Below are 16602 nucleotides of genomic sequence, written 5' to 3'. Positions count from 1 at the left end.
AATTTCCTGGATGTCCATTGACTGATGCTCAAATCCAAGCAAATGCAGGGGGGGGACTCCACGAATTCCGCAATACATCTCACTTTTCAATAGACACAAAGCGGATTTACGAGAAAACATAATGCTCGTATCCGTCAGTAGATCCAAGCAAATGCTACAAGGGGACTCCACGAATTCCGCAATACATCTCACTTTTCAATAGACACAAAGCGGATTTACGAGAAAACATAATGCTCGTATGGCCCCGTCAGTAGCACCGCTATTACATGGGTAGCGGAGACAAGTGGAATAGCATATAGCCGTTGGTGGCCATTGAATTAGATTTCTGTACATGGGTGAGGCCTCATAATCAGCGTCACACAGATGCAGGCATAGCGATTACAAAAGGTATCCAAGATGAGGGACGACACGTAGAATTATGAGAATAAAAAGCTGTCTTTGGTCGTCAGATTTGGCTGTCATGCAAAGATGATGCTCCATAATCAGCGTTGCACATATACACTCGCCCAGCAGTTAGGATAAGTAGTTGAGGTGAGTGACAGGGGCTACCGCCACTATGGCGACGGATTTATGGCGGTCACCACCTATAGAACGTCATACTCATAATGGGCATGGCACCCGCAGTTATAACATGGCGGTGTATCATCTACGAACTAGTCACGCATATCTGGGAAGGGGATCATCCACAGAGAAATACTCGGCGTTGCCACTGCACTGTCTATGCTGTTTTCTAACAGTGTTGCACTTAATGGAAGTTGAGATCCGTAGGAAAATGAGTTGCAACCAAGTTTGCCGAACAAAATCATCTCGTTTGTTAGATCTGAGGAGTGCAATGCATACAACTGTCACAGACCGATATTACAGGGTGAACTTGCATTAGATATTCTTCAAATGCTTCTTCTCCTTAGTGACCACCGAAGAGCGTAAAAATATGCTGAAGTTTGATCTCGTGTTCTATCTCGCGGAAACGTTCTTTCTATCTCGCGTAAACTGGTAACCAAATACGAAGCAGCGAAAGTTCGTGATCTTGATTTTTCGCTCACTTAAACAGAAGGCTACGAGCAACATGCCACCGGATGTTGCAAATGGATTAAACCACCTCCCCATTAAAGCCACAACTTCGAAACGCTATAGTTTCGGCGAAAATAATTTGGATGTGTTCCTAGTCAGAAGCCTTATCCTTGGCCAAGCAGGAAGCCTCTTGTTTTGCCCTCCCTCGCTGTTTTTCGCCCGCCACCTTCAAATCCCAACGATCCAACCTTCCTCGATATTCTCTCCAAAATAAATAATACTGTGCTTCGCCGCCCATGTCATTTAGCGGTGAACACGCTCACAGCAGACAATGTCCACACCCTATGACGCTGTCTATTCCCTAATCCACGTCTGCCGACAATTCCCGCCAGTCGTACTCTTATTCTGACTGTAACATCATGACTATGCCTTACGGCATACCACCGACAAGGTGCGAATAAAAATAATTTAATTATTATTTTGGCACTTGAAGTTCATTCGCCCACTCATTCATTCATTCATTCATTCAGTTCTTGGAGAGCCTTTCGGTTACTACAGACAACACGGCTTTTTACCGCAAGATAGCTCAGTGCAAGGCACTGAGGCGATCAGTCCGTATTCTCTGCTTACGCTCACATTGCTTCTCAACAGTATACTTTATTAACAATTCGCGACTGCGTAGGAATATTTCGACGGCGGTTCGTTTGCTTGCGCAAAGGCTAAACTAGCCTCTATCCGCTCTAGCGACCGTTTTTGGACAAAATCAGTTGTATTTTTCTCTCAAGTCCGTCAAGCAGAACGCAGTTTTTTGAAATTATTTCGAAAATATGACACCCGTGCACAATCCGCTCGTGGTTGACGGCCTCAGTGGCGAGTCCACATCATCCAAAAATATACCACTTTCGACTGCATCGAATTCGACGCATTGGGCGAGTCGGCGGTACAGCTGAACGGCCGGTATTTTCGGCCCGTGCACGCAATGATTCAAATGCTCCAGCTCCGCTTAATAAGAAAGACAGGAAGCAAGTACGTGTACAGCCCGACGAAATCAAACAAAAATTGCATGTTTTAGACCAAATAGTGCAGTCCAAAAATTGCAGCAAATTTTGAAACAGAACCCTTGGAAACATCAATAAAAAATCAACGTAGTGTTTTGAAAAGGGTGGACACCCCATAAAACTCCGTCAGTTCAGTAACTGTGTCAAGGATCAACTGTCAAGCACCATTCTGGTTGTTTTTACCGTAGTGCATACCACTGACAAAAGGCTGACCGAGAGAAGGGTACATTTTGTGGGAGACTGGGCCACATCTGGGAATGCGAGTTGTTAAGGGTCTGAATACCATCAAATTTCACTTGAATGTCGACATTTCTTACCGCAGCACAAAGCCCTCGGTACTGCCTCAAGAAGGTAGACGCTCGCCCCACAGGCCTTCTATCGCACACAACACCGACAGAGAGTTCACATTACAGGTCCATCGATAGAGACGGAGTAAAGTGCCTGAATTCGTCAGACACAACCGTTAGACTGGATAGACGTAAGTTTAACCCTTCTGAAATCAAACAAAACGCCGTCGAAATATTCCTACGCATGGGTGAGTAGCTAACAAAGGATACTGTTGAGGAGCAATGTGAGCGTAAGCAGAGCATACGGATTGGTCGCCTCAGTGACTAGCACTGGGCTATCTTGCGATGAAAAGCCGTGTCGTCTGTAGTAACCGAAAGGCTTTCCCAAGAACCACATTGGCGAATGATCATCTAGTGCCCAAGTACTGACAACAGGAATTGGTGAAACCTCCGGCAGACAACGCTGTACCGAGTGGCCCGGTTTATCTCCTGGGGCAGTCAACTGCGGCATAGCTGGAGCTCGGCGCCCGCCTGATTACGAATCTTACCCTCAGACGTTTGACAAAAGTCATTGTGGACGCACTCGTTTGTCGGGCAACAAAAACAGCCTGTTGCTGCTAACGCCAACGTACTTTCCTAAATACCTTATTCTCGAAGAGCCTTGCGCGCAATACGAACGAATTCTTGGCGCACTGACGATTACTTGAAGTGGAAAAATATCGTCTACAATTTTCGTAGACGTAAACACATCAGACATAAAGCATAACACAGCAAACAAAACTCACTCAGCCACATGTGACGGTAAGCAGAAGACAGTTTTCTGCGGCTAATGGCGCAGCACACTAAAAGCCACTAAAATCGGGACAGCTTACATTTTGTAGAGACCCGAAAAGGCAGGGCACTGTGGTTTTTAATACTGCGAGAAAGATAAAGAAGCTTTGATTACTCTTAAACGTCTCAATCTCCCCCAGTTTCAAGAGGGTAACCAAACACGTAACGACTGGCGAGGGCGTAAATCCTGAGATGGTGGACTAGAATTCCCGGCGGTTATTAATGAGTTGGACGACACTGGGGCAATCTAGGAGGGAAGATGTACGTAAGGGTCATCAGTCCCCGGAACACTACTATTAGCCTTAATCGATGAGTGGTGCATGACGAAGAATACTTCCGATGCCAGCCTCGCACGTTTCTAGTGGAGAGTCTGTAGTCTCACTGTGTGTTTTTATGTGTTATATGTGTCCACTCCTGGGAGCAGCAAGTTGGTTTGTCTTTTGTTTGGTTGACGAGGTGGGTTTTGGTGCGGTGTAGCCTTGATATTGACGAAGACAGTTACAGTTATGCACGTAGACGTACGTCATGGGCATCACAGCGTTCCTTCCGGCTATCCCAGGTCAGTTATTTTGTTTCCTAATAATTTTGGAAAGGCGAAAGGCCAGTTTTTGTTGTTGTTATTGTTGTTATTGTTTATGGCGTTAATGAATAACTCAACCGAATTGAGGCCACCACTATGATAGGCTGTCAGATTAGGCTCTCACGCACAGTGGACGCCTTTTACCGGTGAGCATGGATACTGGCCTGGTGTTTACTATAGCTGGAACGAAAAGGGCCGTTCCGGCGGAGTTGTTTATTAATAGACGCCAGATGAACAGTTTTAGAATATTGGACAGGGAAACAGAACTCTCATATGCATCTTCTTTTTACAACACTGAACATCCATCTTTTCGTTGAACGCGTCTTCCTGAAATTTCCTGGATGTCCATTGACTGATGCTCAAATCCAAGCAAATGCTACAAGGGGACTCCACGAATTCCGCAATACATCTCACTTTTCAATAGACACAAAGCGGATTTACGAGAAAACATAATGCTCGTATGGCCCCGTCAGTAGCACCGCTATTACATGGGTAGCGGAGACAAGTGGAATAGCATATAGCCGTTGGTGGCCATTGAATTAGATTTCTGTACATGGGTGAGGCCTCATAATCAGCGTCACACAGATGCAGGCATAGCGATTACAAAAGGTATCCAAGATGAGGGACGACACGTAGAATTATGAGAATAAAAAGCTGTCTTTGGTCGTCAGATTTGGCTGTCATGCAAAGATGATGCTCCATAATCAGCGTTGCACATATACACTCGCCCAGCAGTTAGGATAAGTAGTTGAGGTGAGTGACAGGGGCTACCGCCACTATGGCGACGGATTTATGGCGGTCACCACCTATAGAACGTCATACTCATAATGGGCATGGCACCCGAATTTATAACATGGCGGTGTATCATCTACGAACTAGTCACGCATATCTGGGAAGGGGATCATCCACAGAGAAATACTCGGCGTGCCACTGCACCTGTCTATGCTGTTTTCTAACAGTGTTGCACTTAATGGAAGTTGAGATCCGTAGGAAAATGAGTTGCAACCAAGTTTGCCGAACAAAATCATCTCAAGAGCGTCAAAATATGCTGAAGTGTGATCTCGTGTTCTATCTCGCGTAAACTGGTAACCAAATACGAAGCAGCGAAAGTTCGTGATCTTGATTTTTCGCTCACTTAAACAGAAGGCTACGAGCAACATGCCACCGGATGTTGCAAATGGATTAAACCACCTCCCCATTAAAGCCACAACTTCGAAACGCTATAGTTTCGGCGAAAATAATTTGGATGTGTTCCTAGTCAGAAGCCTTATCCTTGGCCAAGCAGGAAGCCTCTTGTTTTGCCCTCCCTCGCTGTTTTTCGCCCGCCACCTTCAAATCCCAACGATCCAACCTTCCTCGATATTCTCTCCAAAATAAATAATACTGTGCTTCGCCGCCCATGTCATTTAGCGGTGAACACGCTCACAGCAGACAATGTCCACACCCTATGACGCTGTCTATTCCCTAATCCACGTCTGCCGACAATTCCCGCCAGTCGTACTCTTATTCTGACTGTAACATCATGACTATGCCTTACGGCATACCACCGACAAGGTGCGAATAAAAATAATTTACCGTGTGCAGAAAAATCTAACCGTTTGTTTCAAGACAAGCATCTCGCCTGATACATAACTGGGCCAATTTCATGTAAGAGAAGAACCAATTGTGACTGGAACTGTGGATAAACAGCTCTATCATTTTAACTATTAGTATGACGCTGGTGCAATGAATGACAGAAAACTGTTGAACGTCTCATATTCGCTCCACTACGGAGTACATCAGTGACAGCGATACTGGTCACTCAATCTGTTGTTCCTTTGTTAAATAGGTATGTAGTTACTCGTTCATTCGTCTGGTTATTCACTCGGTCTTCAGTTGATTTATTCACTCAATCACCCACTCATTCATTCATTCATTCATTCAGTTCTTGGAGAGCCTTTCGGTTACTACAGACAACACGGCTTTTTACCGCAAGATAGCTCAGTGCAAGGCACTGAGGCGATCAGTCCGTATTCTCTGCTTACGCTCACATTGCTTCTCAACAGTATACTTTATTAACAATTCGCGACTGCGTAGGAATATTTCGACGGCGGTTCGTTTGCTTGCGCAAAGGCTAAACTAGCTTCTATCCGCTCTAGCGACCGTTTTTGGACAAAATCAGTTGTATTTTTCTCTCAAGTCCGTCAAGCAGAACGCAGTTTTTTGAAATTATTTCGAAAATATGACACCCGTGCACAATCCGCTCGTGGTTGACGGCCTCAGTGGCGAGTCCACATCATCCAAAAATATACCACTTTCGACTGCATCGAATTCGACGCATTGGGCGAGTCGGCGGTACAGCTGAACGGCCGGTATTTTCGGCCCGTGCACGCAATGATTCAAATGCTCCAGCTCCGCTTAATAAGAAAGACAGGAAGCAAGTACGTGTACAGCCCGACGAAATCAAACAAAAATTGCATGTTTTAGACCAAATAGTGCAGTCCAAAAATTGCAGCAAATTTTGAAACAGAACCCTTGGAAACATCAATAAAAAATCGACTTAGTGTTTTGAAAAGGGTGGACACCCCATAAAACTCCGTCAGTTCAGTAACTGTGTCAAGGATCAACTGTCAAGCACCATTCTGGTTGTTTTTACCGTAGTGCATACCACTGACAAAAGGCTGACCGAGAGAAGGGTACATTTTGTGGGAGACTGGGCCACATCTGGGAATGCGAGTTGTTAAGGGTCTGAATACCATCAAATTTCACTTGAATGTCGACATTTCTTACCGCAGCACAAAGCCCTCGGTACTGCCTCAAGAAGGTAGACGCTCGCCCCACAGGCCTTCTATCGCACACAACACCGACAGAGAGTTCACATTACGGGTCCATCGATAGAGACGGAGTAAAGTGCCTGAATTCGTCAGACACAACCGTTAGACTGGAGAGACGTAAGTTTAACCCTTCTGAAATCAAACAAAACGCCGTCGAAATATTCCTACGCATGGGTGAGTAGCTAACAAAGGATACTGTTGAGGAGCAATGTGAGCGTAAGCAGAGCATACGGATTGGTCGCCTCAGTGACTAGCACTGGGCTATCTTGCGATGAAAAGCCGTGTCGTCTGTAGTAACCGAAAGGCTTTCCCAAGAACCACATTGGCGAATGATCATCTAGTGCCCAAGTACTGACAACAGGAATTGGTGAAACCTCCGGCAGACAACGCTGTACCGAGTGGCCCGGTTTATCTCCTGGGGCAGTCAACTGCGGCATAGCTGGAGCTCGGCGCCCGCCTGATTACGAATCTTACCCTCAGACGTTTGACAAAAGTCATTGTGGACGCACTCGTTTGTCGGGCAACAAAAACAGCCTGTTGCTGCTAACGCCAACGTACTTTCCTAAATACCTTATTCTCGAAGAGCCTTGCGCGCAATACGAACGAATTCTTGGCGCACTGACGATTACTTGAAGTGGAAAAATATCGTCTACAATTTTCGTAGACGTAAACACATCAGACATAAAGCATAACACAGCAAACAAAACTCACTCAGCCACATGTGACGGTAAGCAGAAGACAGTTTTCTGCGGCTAATGGCGCAGCACACTAAAAGCCACTAAAATCGGGACAGCTTACATTTTGTAGAGACCCGAAAAGGCAGGGCACTGTGGTTTTTAATACTGCGAGAAAGATAAAGAAGCTTTGATTACTCTTAAACGTCTCAATCTCCCCCAGTTTCAAAGACTTCTACTAGTTCGGAAGTTCACAGATTCCGCACATGTTCTACACCCAGGCGTGACGCGTTCTAACAGGTTTGGTTGATGCTTTAATGGCTTCCTCCGAAGGTCTGATCTGCTTCTTCACCCTTCTCGAAGGGTGGCTGGCCTCGGCTCGTGTTGGGGATTCGTGCGCCCCTTCTCAAGTGTACTACGTTCCATGATCTTACCAAGTCGGATACATAACAGGACTGCACGAGGTCATTCCATGATTGGTCAGAATATCATCCAACCTATTGGCCAATCCCTTTTCGAATCTAACCTCGTGAGGTCTTCTGGTCGATTCTCATGATGCACGACAAGTACGCTCGCCGAGTCCCCCCGAATGACAAATGGACGCACTTTTCGTCATTCAGAGGATGTTGCCAGTCCGGAAACTACTGCTTTACGGCGTCTATATCTACTTAGAAGGCACTGGCCAGTGCCTTCAGATGCCGGCATCTGAATTCCAGGATTTTACGTCGTTTGCAAGAAGTAGACATGCATGTCTACTTTCAAGTCCATGGACTTGAAAGAACGTCTGGAGGCTGGTTAACATAGATCGGGGACCGAATTGGTCCCAAAACACAGCCTTGAGGAACTCTAATCGAGAACGGAGCCAGAGAGCAATAGGCCGAGTCTATGGGCTCGAGAGAAAGTATACTTAACAAAAGCTTCGGTTGGGGCACCCTGGCCATTGCAAGCATTTCAATTAACATCAGAGACAGCAACATCAGTGCTGACACTGATACTTCACTGCCAAACAACCACAAATTTCATGTAATTATATTTAAAGTCTTGGAGTGAAAAAAAGAAAAAGGGTTAATGAGGGAGCGGGGCTATTCACCTCTGTGTCAAATATTATGAGGTGCCCACACTTCCAAGCGATCAATCAGGCACTGAAAAGAAACTGACAGCACGAACGCCATTGATATCGATCCGCCACCATTTCTTGCAATGTCTCCAGTCAAGCGCTAGCGGAGTCTCGGGAATCCCATCCTGGAAGGCGTACAACACCCAAACTCCTTGTAATCACTCTCACACCCTTCTACCAAGTCATATGTTAGCCATCTATCAGTTTGCGCCATTCTGAGAACAACACTAGTCTCTGTAGAGGCTGTTTCGGCATAGTAGTATATGGTAGTATATGGTATATAGTAGTATGTGGCCTAGCTACCACAGTTGACGGTGCTGGATGTTTCCTGCGATTCAAGTGTCTGATACACAACCGCATACCTGTTTTTTAATCACCTGTTTACTAATCCGTTGACGCCATCCAAAACAAGCAACGTTTCCGACACATCGGTGGTAAAAAACCCGAAGACATCTGTTTGTAGAGACAACGTCTCGCAGCCGTGCATAATGCAAGCGGTAATAACGTTTGCCACATCAACCATCTAACGGTGAAATCACTTAAACCGCCTCATTTGCTGCATACAGCAAAGCGGCCAAGGGACAGTCTTTTATTGACACCCACTTTTTTGTTGGTCTCACCCGTGGGGACGTCACTCATGCATCCAAATAAGTGTCTAATAAGACCCCACTGCTCTGGCCCACCGCTCCTCAAGCTCGTTTCCTTGCCTTCATTTCTACCCCAACGTGTGAATTCTGAAGCAGATCGGCCAATAAGCTGCTTTGAAGTGCTGCGCTTTTGTTACTTTGGGGCTCGATAGATAGCTCAGTGTTCAATGCACAGAGATATCAACTGGAAGGTCCGTCTTCCGAAACCGGCCTGTGCATTCAAACTGCTTCTGCCTAGGCTTGGGCAGTCTGGCAGTAGCTTGGCCATCGCGCTTGTTCATGTGACGTGGCGGATAGGCACCGAAAGGGTGTTTCAGCTGAACTATTATTATTCCTTCCTTTCTGAGACCAGGAATCGGTAATCGAGGTTACGACACCGCTTTCTGGTGGCAGATATCTGCGAATTTCGGTGATTCTCCTCCCTCTGCAATGGATTGGACAGAATTTGCTCTGGATGTCAGCCCCCGAGCCGAGTTTTTCCTACTTGACCGGATTTTTGTAAATAATCGCTTTTTAAATGTCAGTTTATCAACTTCCATGGAGAACCACACTAGGCGGAATAATATCTGCTCCTCATATTTGGCTTCTGCATGTGCACGAAATAAGTATAGCTGTGTTTCGTTGGAAGATGCTTTTTGTCCGAATCTGACCACTATTGTATATCACTATGGGTTCGGATGTTTTTCTAGTCACCCGTGAATGAGTGCACAAGTAGGATGTCTAGTTTCATCGGAGGGGCGACTTGGTGACCTGATCGGCTTAGGCTCAAGACGTAATGACAGCGCTTGTCGTTTTTTGTGGCTTTGTTTCGACTGTCATTTGTTCATCAGTGGCACCGAGTTCAGAATCAGTACACGGTTGCGCTACCTGCTGCCCCCTGTTAGTGAGCAGCCATGGAACCAGACCGACTACATGAACATTATCTGCCAATTGGTACTCTATGTTATAGACTATCAATCCACGCTGACTGAGATCATGATGTAGGTTGGTGTAACGTTTCGATAAGTTTTCCTGAGAGGCATAGGAAAGCCGCACCCCGTTTAGCCGGCAAATAAATTATTGACCCGCAAATTAAACAATCTTATCAACTTAGCTTATGTTTAATTGGATTTGTGCGGCAGCTGTGTACTACACCATGGCCGGACGATTGTTATGCTTAAGTTATGATTATGTGTTCTCCGCGAAGCTCTAAAAATAGCACCTTCGGGAAATATCTATCATATATGAAGTGAGGTAAACGCGACTCAACATATGTTCCTGAGACCCCGTCCAGTAAATGCTAGAACTCAGAACAGATCGTTTGTTCCGCAACGCGAGACTGCGTCTCTTCGTACACTGCGCAGGGGTATTGTACGTTCAGATAGAGAAAACTACTTTAATAAGAAGGCTTTGGAAACGGAGAGGGTATCGCAACCGATGCACGAGGTTGAACAGAGGAAACCGGCTGTCGGTGGGGTCATCAGATAGAACTTTGGAAGTTTAGTAGACAACGCGGACCAGCGTCTTGACAGCTCTGCTGGGTATTTTTGATTGCCATCTGTCTTAAAGCTCTGTTGGGTCATTGAGTCAGACGAGTTCCCACTAGAGTTATTTGAGGACGGTGGTGACTTTTTGCGTCTCGCGTAAGCCAGGTTATGTAAACTAATCTGGAAGCTATTTTTACGGGCTTCGTGCCAATCGTATCACGTCCAATACCTTCAATAATACGGCGACGTTTGGTCCAACACTCGGGACTAAAGTCAGAACAACGAGCACCGTGATGTTTTGACCACTTCTTCACCTTACTCCAATTACTTCAGCAGCTTCACGTACACCACCGGTTATTGCGACAAGTCGGCACCGCCCGTTTGTTTTCATCTTGCACTAGAGTTTTCCTTCATAATAAGAGAATGATTCTTGATCTGTAATACCCCTGCGGCACCTAGCTGCCTTGCATCTCGAAGGAAGCAGGAGGGTTGAGATGCTATCAGGTTGCCCAAGCCTAGACAGGAGCAGTCAAGATGTCGAGGTTGGGTTCGAATCATGGACCTTCTGGTCAGTAAATTTGCGCTTCAATCACTGAGCCATCTCCATGGTTGTGACGGTTATTGGCCGATATTGGCGTATGGCCTTCCACGATTTTGACGGTAGATTGGAGGATTTTCTACGACTTCCACTTCCTGATGAAAATCCCGATTTTTTATATTTAGTGTTTTGACCAAGCGGATATCTCGTTTCTACGGGGCTCTGTTACTGTGACTTCTCGCTTACCATTTGAACTTTGACAGGCACAGTGTGCTGATAGCCTCAATCCAAGGGGATTTGGACGCTTTTTTCACTAATGACTGATCACTTCAGAGCCCATTTATAAACACATAGATTGAAACTCACTACAACGTACAAATGGGTCATCCAGGATACATGTCATGGTTGCTATCAGCTGGTCTATTCGGGTTTGTCGAACTTGGAGTACCTGGACGCACTGACCGCATGATACCTCTTTTCGGATGTAACTGAAAAACCAAGGAACGTTGAAAGTTAGACACGGTGCTCATACAGGAGCCCCTCGGGTGGATCGAACTGTAATATCCATCCTGGGCGTTCAACACCTGAAGGGGCCAGTTGAGGCAAATTTTTTGTCGGGTCGTCCTTATAGGCCACTCGTAAATTAATATATTTGTCGATCCTATTTTCTCAATTGAACTTCCTTCCACGGAGCTCCTTGGAGCTTATCACAACTTGAGCGTTTGCATATTAAGCCGACTTGACAGTTTTAGACAACCATTTGCTCCTAACTGTTCTCTTTTTAGGTTTAACTGAGCGAAGCGGCCCTTTGGAAAAGCGCGATGTCCAGTATTGACAAGGCGCTTAGGCTTCTTAGAAACTACCCTCGGGTGTGTCTGTTCAATATTGCTGACCTACCACGCAGCCGGCCCCCAGTAAGGTAGTCACTTTTATTCTTTCAGTACTTTCTAGCGCTATCATGGTTTGAACCGGAAGAAGAAGGGACTGGGTCATCGCGGAATGAGCCAGTTCCAAGCGTGGCCACCTCTCGGGCAAGTGGGCCAGAAAATGCCATTTTATCTAAGTGTACCTAAAGAGCCATACAACACGGACGTTGCGTAATTACGGAACATTTATCTAACCCATCATTGTGCGTCAGTTCTAGAAGATCACTTTGCAGAATATCTCTCTTAGAACTTCAACGTATGATTGATCTTGATCGCATCGACCCACGGGAACCGATAGATCTGACAACAATTTGCAACACTCACTTGTACAAACTTGATGTGGAGCATCAGCGTCACTATGGCTTTCAGCTGACAGACGAGGCATGTTGTTCAGTTAAATGATTTATCTTATTTTAACCAGGGTTGTGATATCTTCGTTACACCAGTCAATATTGAAGTTCAATATGCAAGTGAGCCGGTAATTGCAGCAGTGGAGCGTGCTGGTGGAGTAATCACAACAAGGTTCTATGACCTGTTCTCTGTATGGGCAAAATGCGATCCAGCATCTTTCTTCAAACGAGGATTTCCCATACCAAAGGCCAAACTGCCTCCTCCCGTAAGTGATTCCGTAAAAAACTAGGCTTGAAATATTTTTTGTCAACTTGTTACTGTTTCTCTTTAGACGGACTGTGACGAACTAAGGCTACAATATCCCAAAATGATGGGCATGTTGTGTCCCCTTGTGTTGTATTTGTGTTCGTTGCCTTTTCGTGTTGGAGTTCACTCAAATGCAAGGGTTTGAATGGTTATCAGGAGGTATAATCTGTGTGTGTATCCGTCTAACGAAGCCCGCCTCACTATGTTTACGAAACAGCTTTTGCGGTAAAATGCAGTATGAATCTACTGCAGTGGATTTATTGGATGAGACTACCCTTAGAATCTAACAGCTGCAAGGACAGTGCTATTCCGTCGCTTTCTGTAAGTCCCTGCTTTTTCGCAGATAAGCTTTGCATCAGCTTTGTTAAACATCAGGCCTGTCCTCCCGCAAAAGTTAGTTACAATAGGGTGAAAACCAAGTATTACTTAAGATACCACTAAGCTTCTTTCAAGTTTCGGCTTCTTCCCAGAGTGGACCACTTTCACTGCAATAGGCTGCTAAAGAACGGTTCCATTGGGGGTACAACAGCTCGATCACGTTTGTGCTCTTTGTTGAACCTCTTTGAGTTTGAATACCTGGGTGCGGCGGAAGCATGCCGCACTTCCATCAGAAACAGTGTTCGAAACCATGTACAGCTGCACTCTAGCCGTATTTCTGAATATGGCGCATTCCAAAGCGCACCCCGACCTACTGTCTCACGGCAACCAGATGGTGCGTATATCTCTTTTGACACATTAATGGCCGTGTGACGCACAACTGTATCACCAACGTCTCGTCTTAGCCAACTATTGGTTGTGATGTCCAGCCTTGCCAGTCAGTCATGTTGTTTCGAATACCATACGGTTCGCAGTCGCTGCGTTTATTATGTTCTCTCATATGCCACATATATGCTATGTAAGACTTGCTTTTGTCAGTGCAAAAGCAGACGTTACAGTTCAGCTTTCACAAGACGGGAGTGATCATAAACAGAATAATGGACTAGTTAAATATTGAAGAGACACTGATGCAGTCTACCGCACTGAGGGCCAGAGTCACTGGTAAGTTGAAACCCATAGTGCGCCCAGCTTACGGTGCCTATCTGCCATGACACCCGAAGGAGGCACGAGGTCTGCGATACTACCAGGCTGCCTAAGCCTAGACAGGGGAAGTCGAGAGGTATAAGTCAGGTTAGAACCATGGACCTTCTGGTCGGTAAATTCGCGCTCTAACCACGTGAGCTATCTCGCACCATAGTGCGCTAAGCGTTGCACACAAATGAGAGCAGTTGACTCACATCAGGCTTATAGTTGCTAATTTTTGTATCGGCACAGTTTCTTTCTGCTAGAGGGTGGTTACCAAAACAAGTTGGATTGGTGCGGATACATATGATGAGTTCACCACTATTTTTGTGCTAAAACCCTATTTCTGGTAGCTTCGTTGCTCCAGTTGTCTGTAAATCACCCAACCACAGCCACTTAAAACCGACCATAGGTGACCATCTGAATGTGTCCGCCGCGTGGTGACGACCGCTAGTACACATATTAGGATTCGGCCATATTGTCGCATTGACAATGGCTTTTATGGTGCGTTACAGGGTGTTATAAATCCGGGTAGTGCACGAATAACAGTCGGGACAAACCATTTTCCGAAAAGATGCAGCACTATGTTTCCGTAGCTGGCACTTCGAAACCGTCTTGGGAATTTCTCTCTCAGAAACATAGGATGCTATGGAAAAAAGTCAGTTTTCGGTGCACTTTGATGGCCAATTTTTCGGTTCGGTTAGAGAAAAAGACGACGAAATTTGCACCGGTTCTGTAATCTTAGCTTTCACACCAGCACATCGTGGGTTCGGTCGCCTTTTTCGCCTGTTTGATATTTGGTGTTTGATCTTGAGGTCAACCGATTCTCTGACGCTGATTTCGAATGTTACGACATAAGCATCCAACTGCCACAATAGAGTCGAAGTTGGATGCTCCTACAGCCACTTAGTCGACCTGCTACTCAGGCAGCTATTGCCGTGGAATCTCTATTCCCTCCCTTGTCGTGATGCGAATGCTGGTATCCTGTGTTTTAACCGGCTTGTCAGACTGTCGGTTCTATCTCTGGAGGCTAGCGAGACCCTGATCCAAAACAACCAATTATATATATATATTCAGATAATTCTCAGAAAATCATAAGGGTAAGCAGGCATTTTTTTTAATAAGCCTTTTGCACTTGGGCGGGATGGCTCAGTGGTTAGAGCGCAAAATTTACCGGGAGGTCCGTGGTTCGAACCCGACCTCTGATTCTCGACTTCCACCGTTTAGGTCTAGGCAACCTGGCAGTATATTAGCCCTCGTGCTTCCTTCTTATAGCACAGCAATCAGGCACGAAAAGGGTGCAGCAGGTGACCGATTTTTCTTTCAGGTCGACCTTCATGTGAATGAATTGAGGACTCACTTCCGCAGGTCGCTTCGCCCATACCCACTATCTTCTAATCCTTGACTCAACAGTCACAACAGGAGGCAGGGATTTCTTCAGGGGCCGTCGAGCTTAGCTCGCCGGGTAATAGTGGTATACAGACCCGACCACTGCGTCAAATTGGCAAGTGTTGGTCGACTGCTGTCCCAGCAATTAGCGGTCGACTGACAGTCCTGTCGTGATAACCACTGATATGCTATCAGTCGGTCATTTGGCCGTCAATGTAGAGGCGTAATTATGTTACTTTGTTTATGGTAGTAACACCGATGAATCCTATCTCGAAATCACCCGCTTAAAACGAAGCATTGGCTTGTGTTAATGAAAAAATTAAATAATCGTTCAGCTGCAACGTCTTTTAGGCGAAGGAAGCACGAGGGCTGAGATACTATCGGGTTGTCCAAGCCTAGACAGGGAAAGTCGTAAGGCAGAGGTCAGGTTCGAACCACGGACCTTCCGGTCAGAAAATTCGCGCTCTAATCACTTGGACCATCTCGTCCTTGTGTTAGCCTATTGCCCGAATTCTTCTATATGTAACTGATACCTGTTCACAGTGATGTCTGCGAGGCCGACACATTATAAAACGCTTTTAAAAGATCATAGTGCTAGAAATTGTTAGTTTGTTTTTGAGTTGACACCCTAAATGTTTGGAATGGAAGAATTTATCCTACATAAAGAACGTTGCCGTGACCGTGTTGTGTTTTGCCTTGCCACACGTTCACGGTTGTTCGACTTATCAGTTGGGATCTTTCGTGCATGAAATAGTATTTGGGGGGGGGGGGACTCCTATGTGACCACAAGGTCACATTTATTCGGAATGTTTACTCCGTTTGTTCTTTCAGGATGCAGTACCATACTACGCAAGCGCCGAAAACAGAGGGTATTTGGCTGATCCAGAGGAGCTGGCTGCGGCCCGCTTATGGCTGGCCCAAAAGTACGGCTACTCGTTGACAGACAGAGCTTCCCAGTCGGAAGATATGCGGACCTTAATGTCAATACGCAAACACCCGAGACAAATTTTCCTTGGGCTTGATCCAGGCGATCTTGTCAGCTTGGCCGATGAGGTTGTGCTAAAACCACATCATGAAACGGAAGAAGAACAGAATCGATGAACTGTGGTGATTGGTGGAATTAATTATGGTCTGCCTGTCTAGCCCGAGTAAATTGTACATTCATATTCCGCTTTCATTTCTGAATGGGAGTGTATGGTTTGTCGCATCGGAGTAGCACCCATGGCTGGTTGATATCTTGTTATTCTCTGGAACGCCTTCATTGTCCGGCTCAACTCCCATGTAGCTGTTTGTATGCGGCAGAGGTTGCTTTTCCATTGTTAATCAGGTGCCTGTCTATCTGTCCACGATCTTGGCGATTGGCTTGCAGACGTTACGTCATCGATTGACACATTCTCAACGCGCCCGCTGATGGTAGTTTGGCTGTTAACACAAAAACACAACCGGTGCGGCACCAAAGTTTGTGTTTTGGTTTATAAGGAGGTCGGGATGCATCTGTGGCGACGCGAAGACGCCTAAAGTCCTCAGCTGTTGCCTTTGGTTGCAATCA

The 16602-nt window shown here is 45.9% G+C and overlaps 2 protein-coding genes across 2 annotated transcripts; both read left to right on the top strand.

The window, feature by feature from the left end:
• Positions 1-10269: 10269 nt before the first annotated feature.
• T265_02902 (hypothetical protein) lies at positions 10270-10925 on the top strand (the record flags this gene model as incomplete). The annotated part of the gene is made up of 2 exons (XM_009167255.1): positions 10270-10473; positions 10818-10925. The coding sequence occupies 2 exons, from the start codon at positions 10270-10272 to the stop codon at positions 10923-10925; spliced, it is 312 nt and encodes a 103-aa protein (XP_009165519.1).
• Positions 10926-11843: 918 nt separating this feature from the next.
• Positions 11844-16369, top strand: T265_02901 (hypothetical protein; the record flags this gene model as incomplete). The annotated part of the gene is made up of 5 exons (XM_009167254.1): positions 11844-11936; positions 11974-12119; positions 12161-12287; positions 12370-12564; positions 15885-16369. 5 exons carry the CDS (start codon positions 11844-11846, stop codon positions 16152-16154), a joined length of 831 nt encoding a protein of 276 aa, XP_009165518.1.
• Positions 16370-16602: the final 233 nt, after the last annotated feature.

The sequence above is a fragment of the Opisthorchis viverrini genome (assembly GCF_000715545.1).
Source record: "Opisthorchis viverrini unplaced genomic scaffold opera_v5_40, whole genome shotgun sequence".
In the NCBI taxonomy this organism is placed as follows: domain Eukaryota; kingdom Metazoa; phylum Platyhelminthes; class Trematoda; order Opisthorchiida; family Opisthorchiidae; genus Opisthorchis; species Opisthorchis viverrini.
Note: the sequence above shows the minus strand (reverse complement) of the source record. Positions and strands in the feature narration are given on the sequence as shown.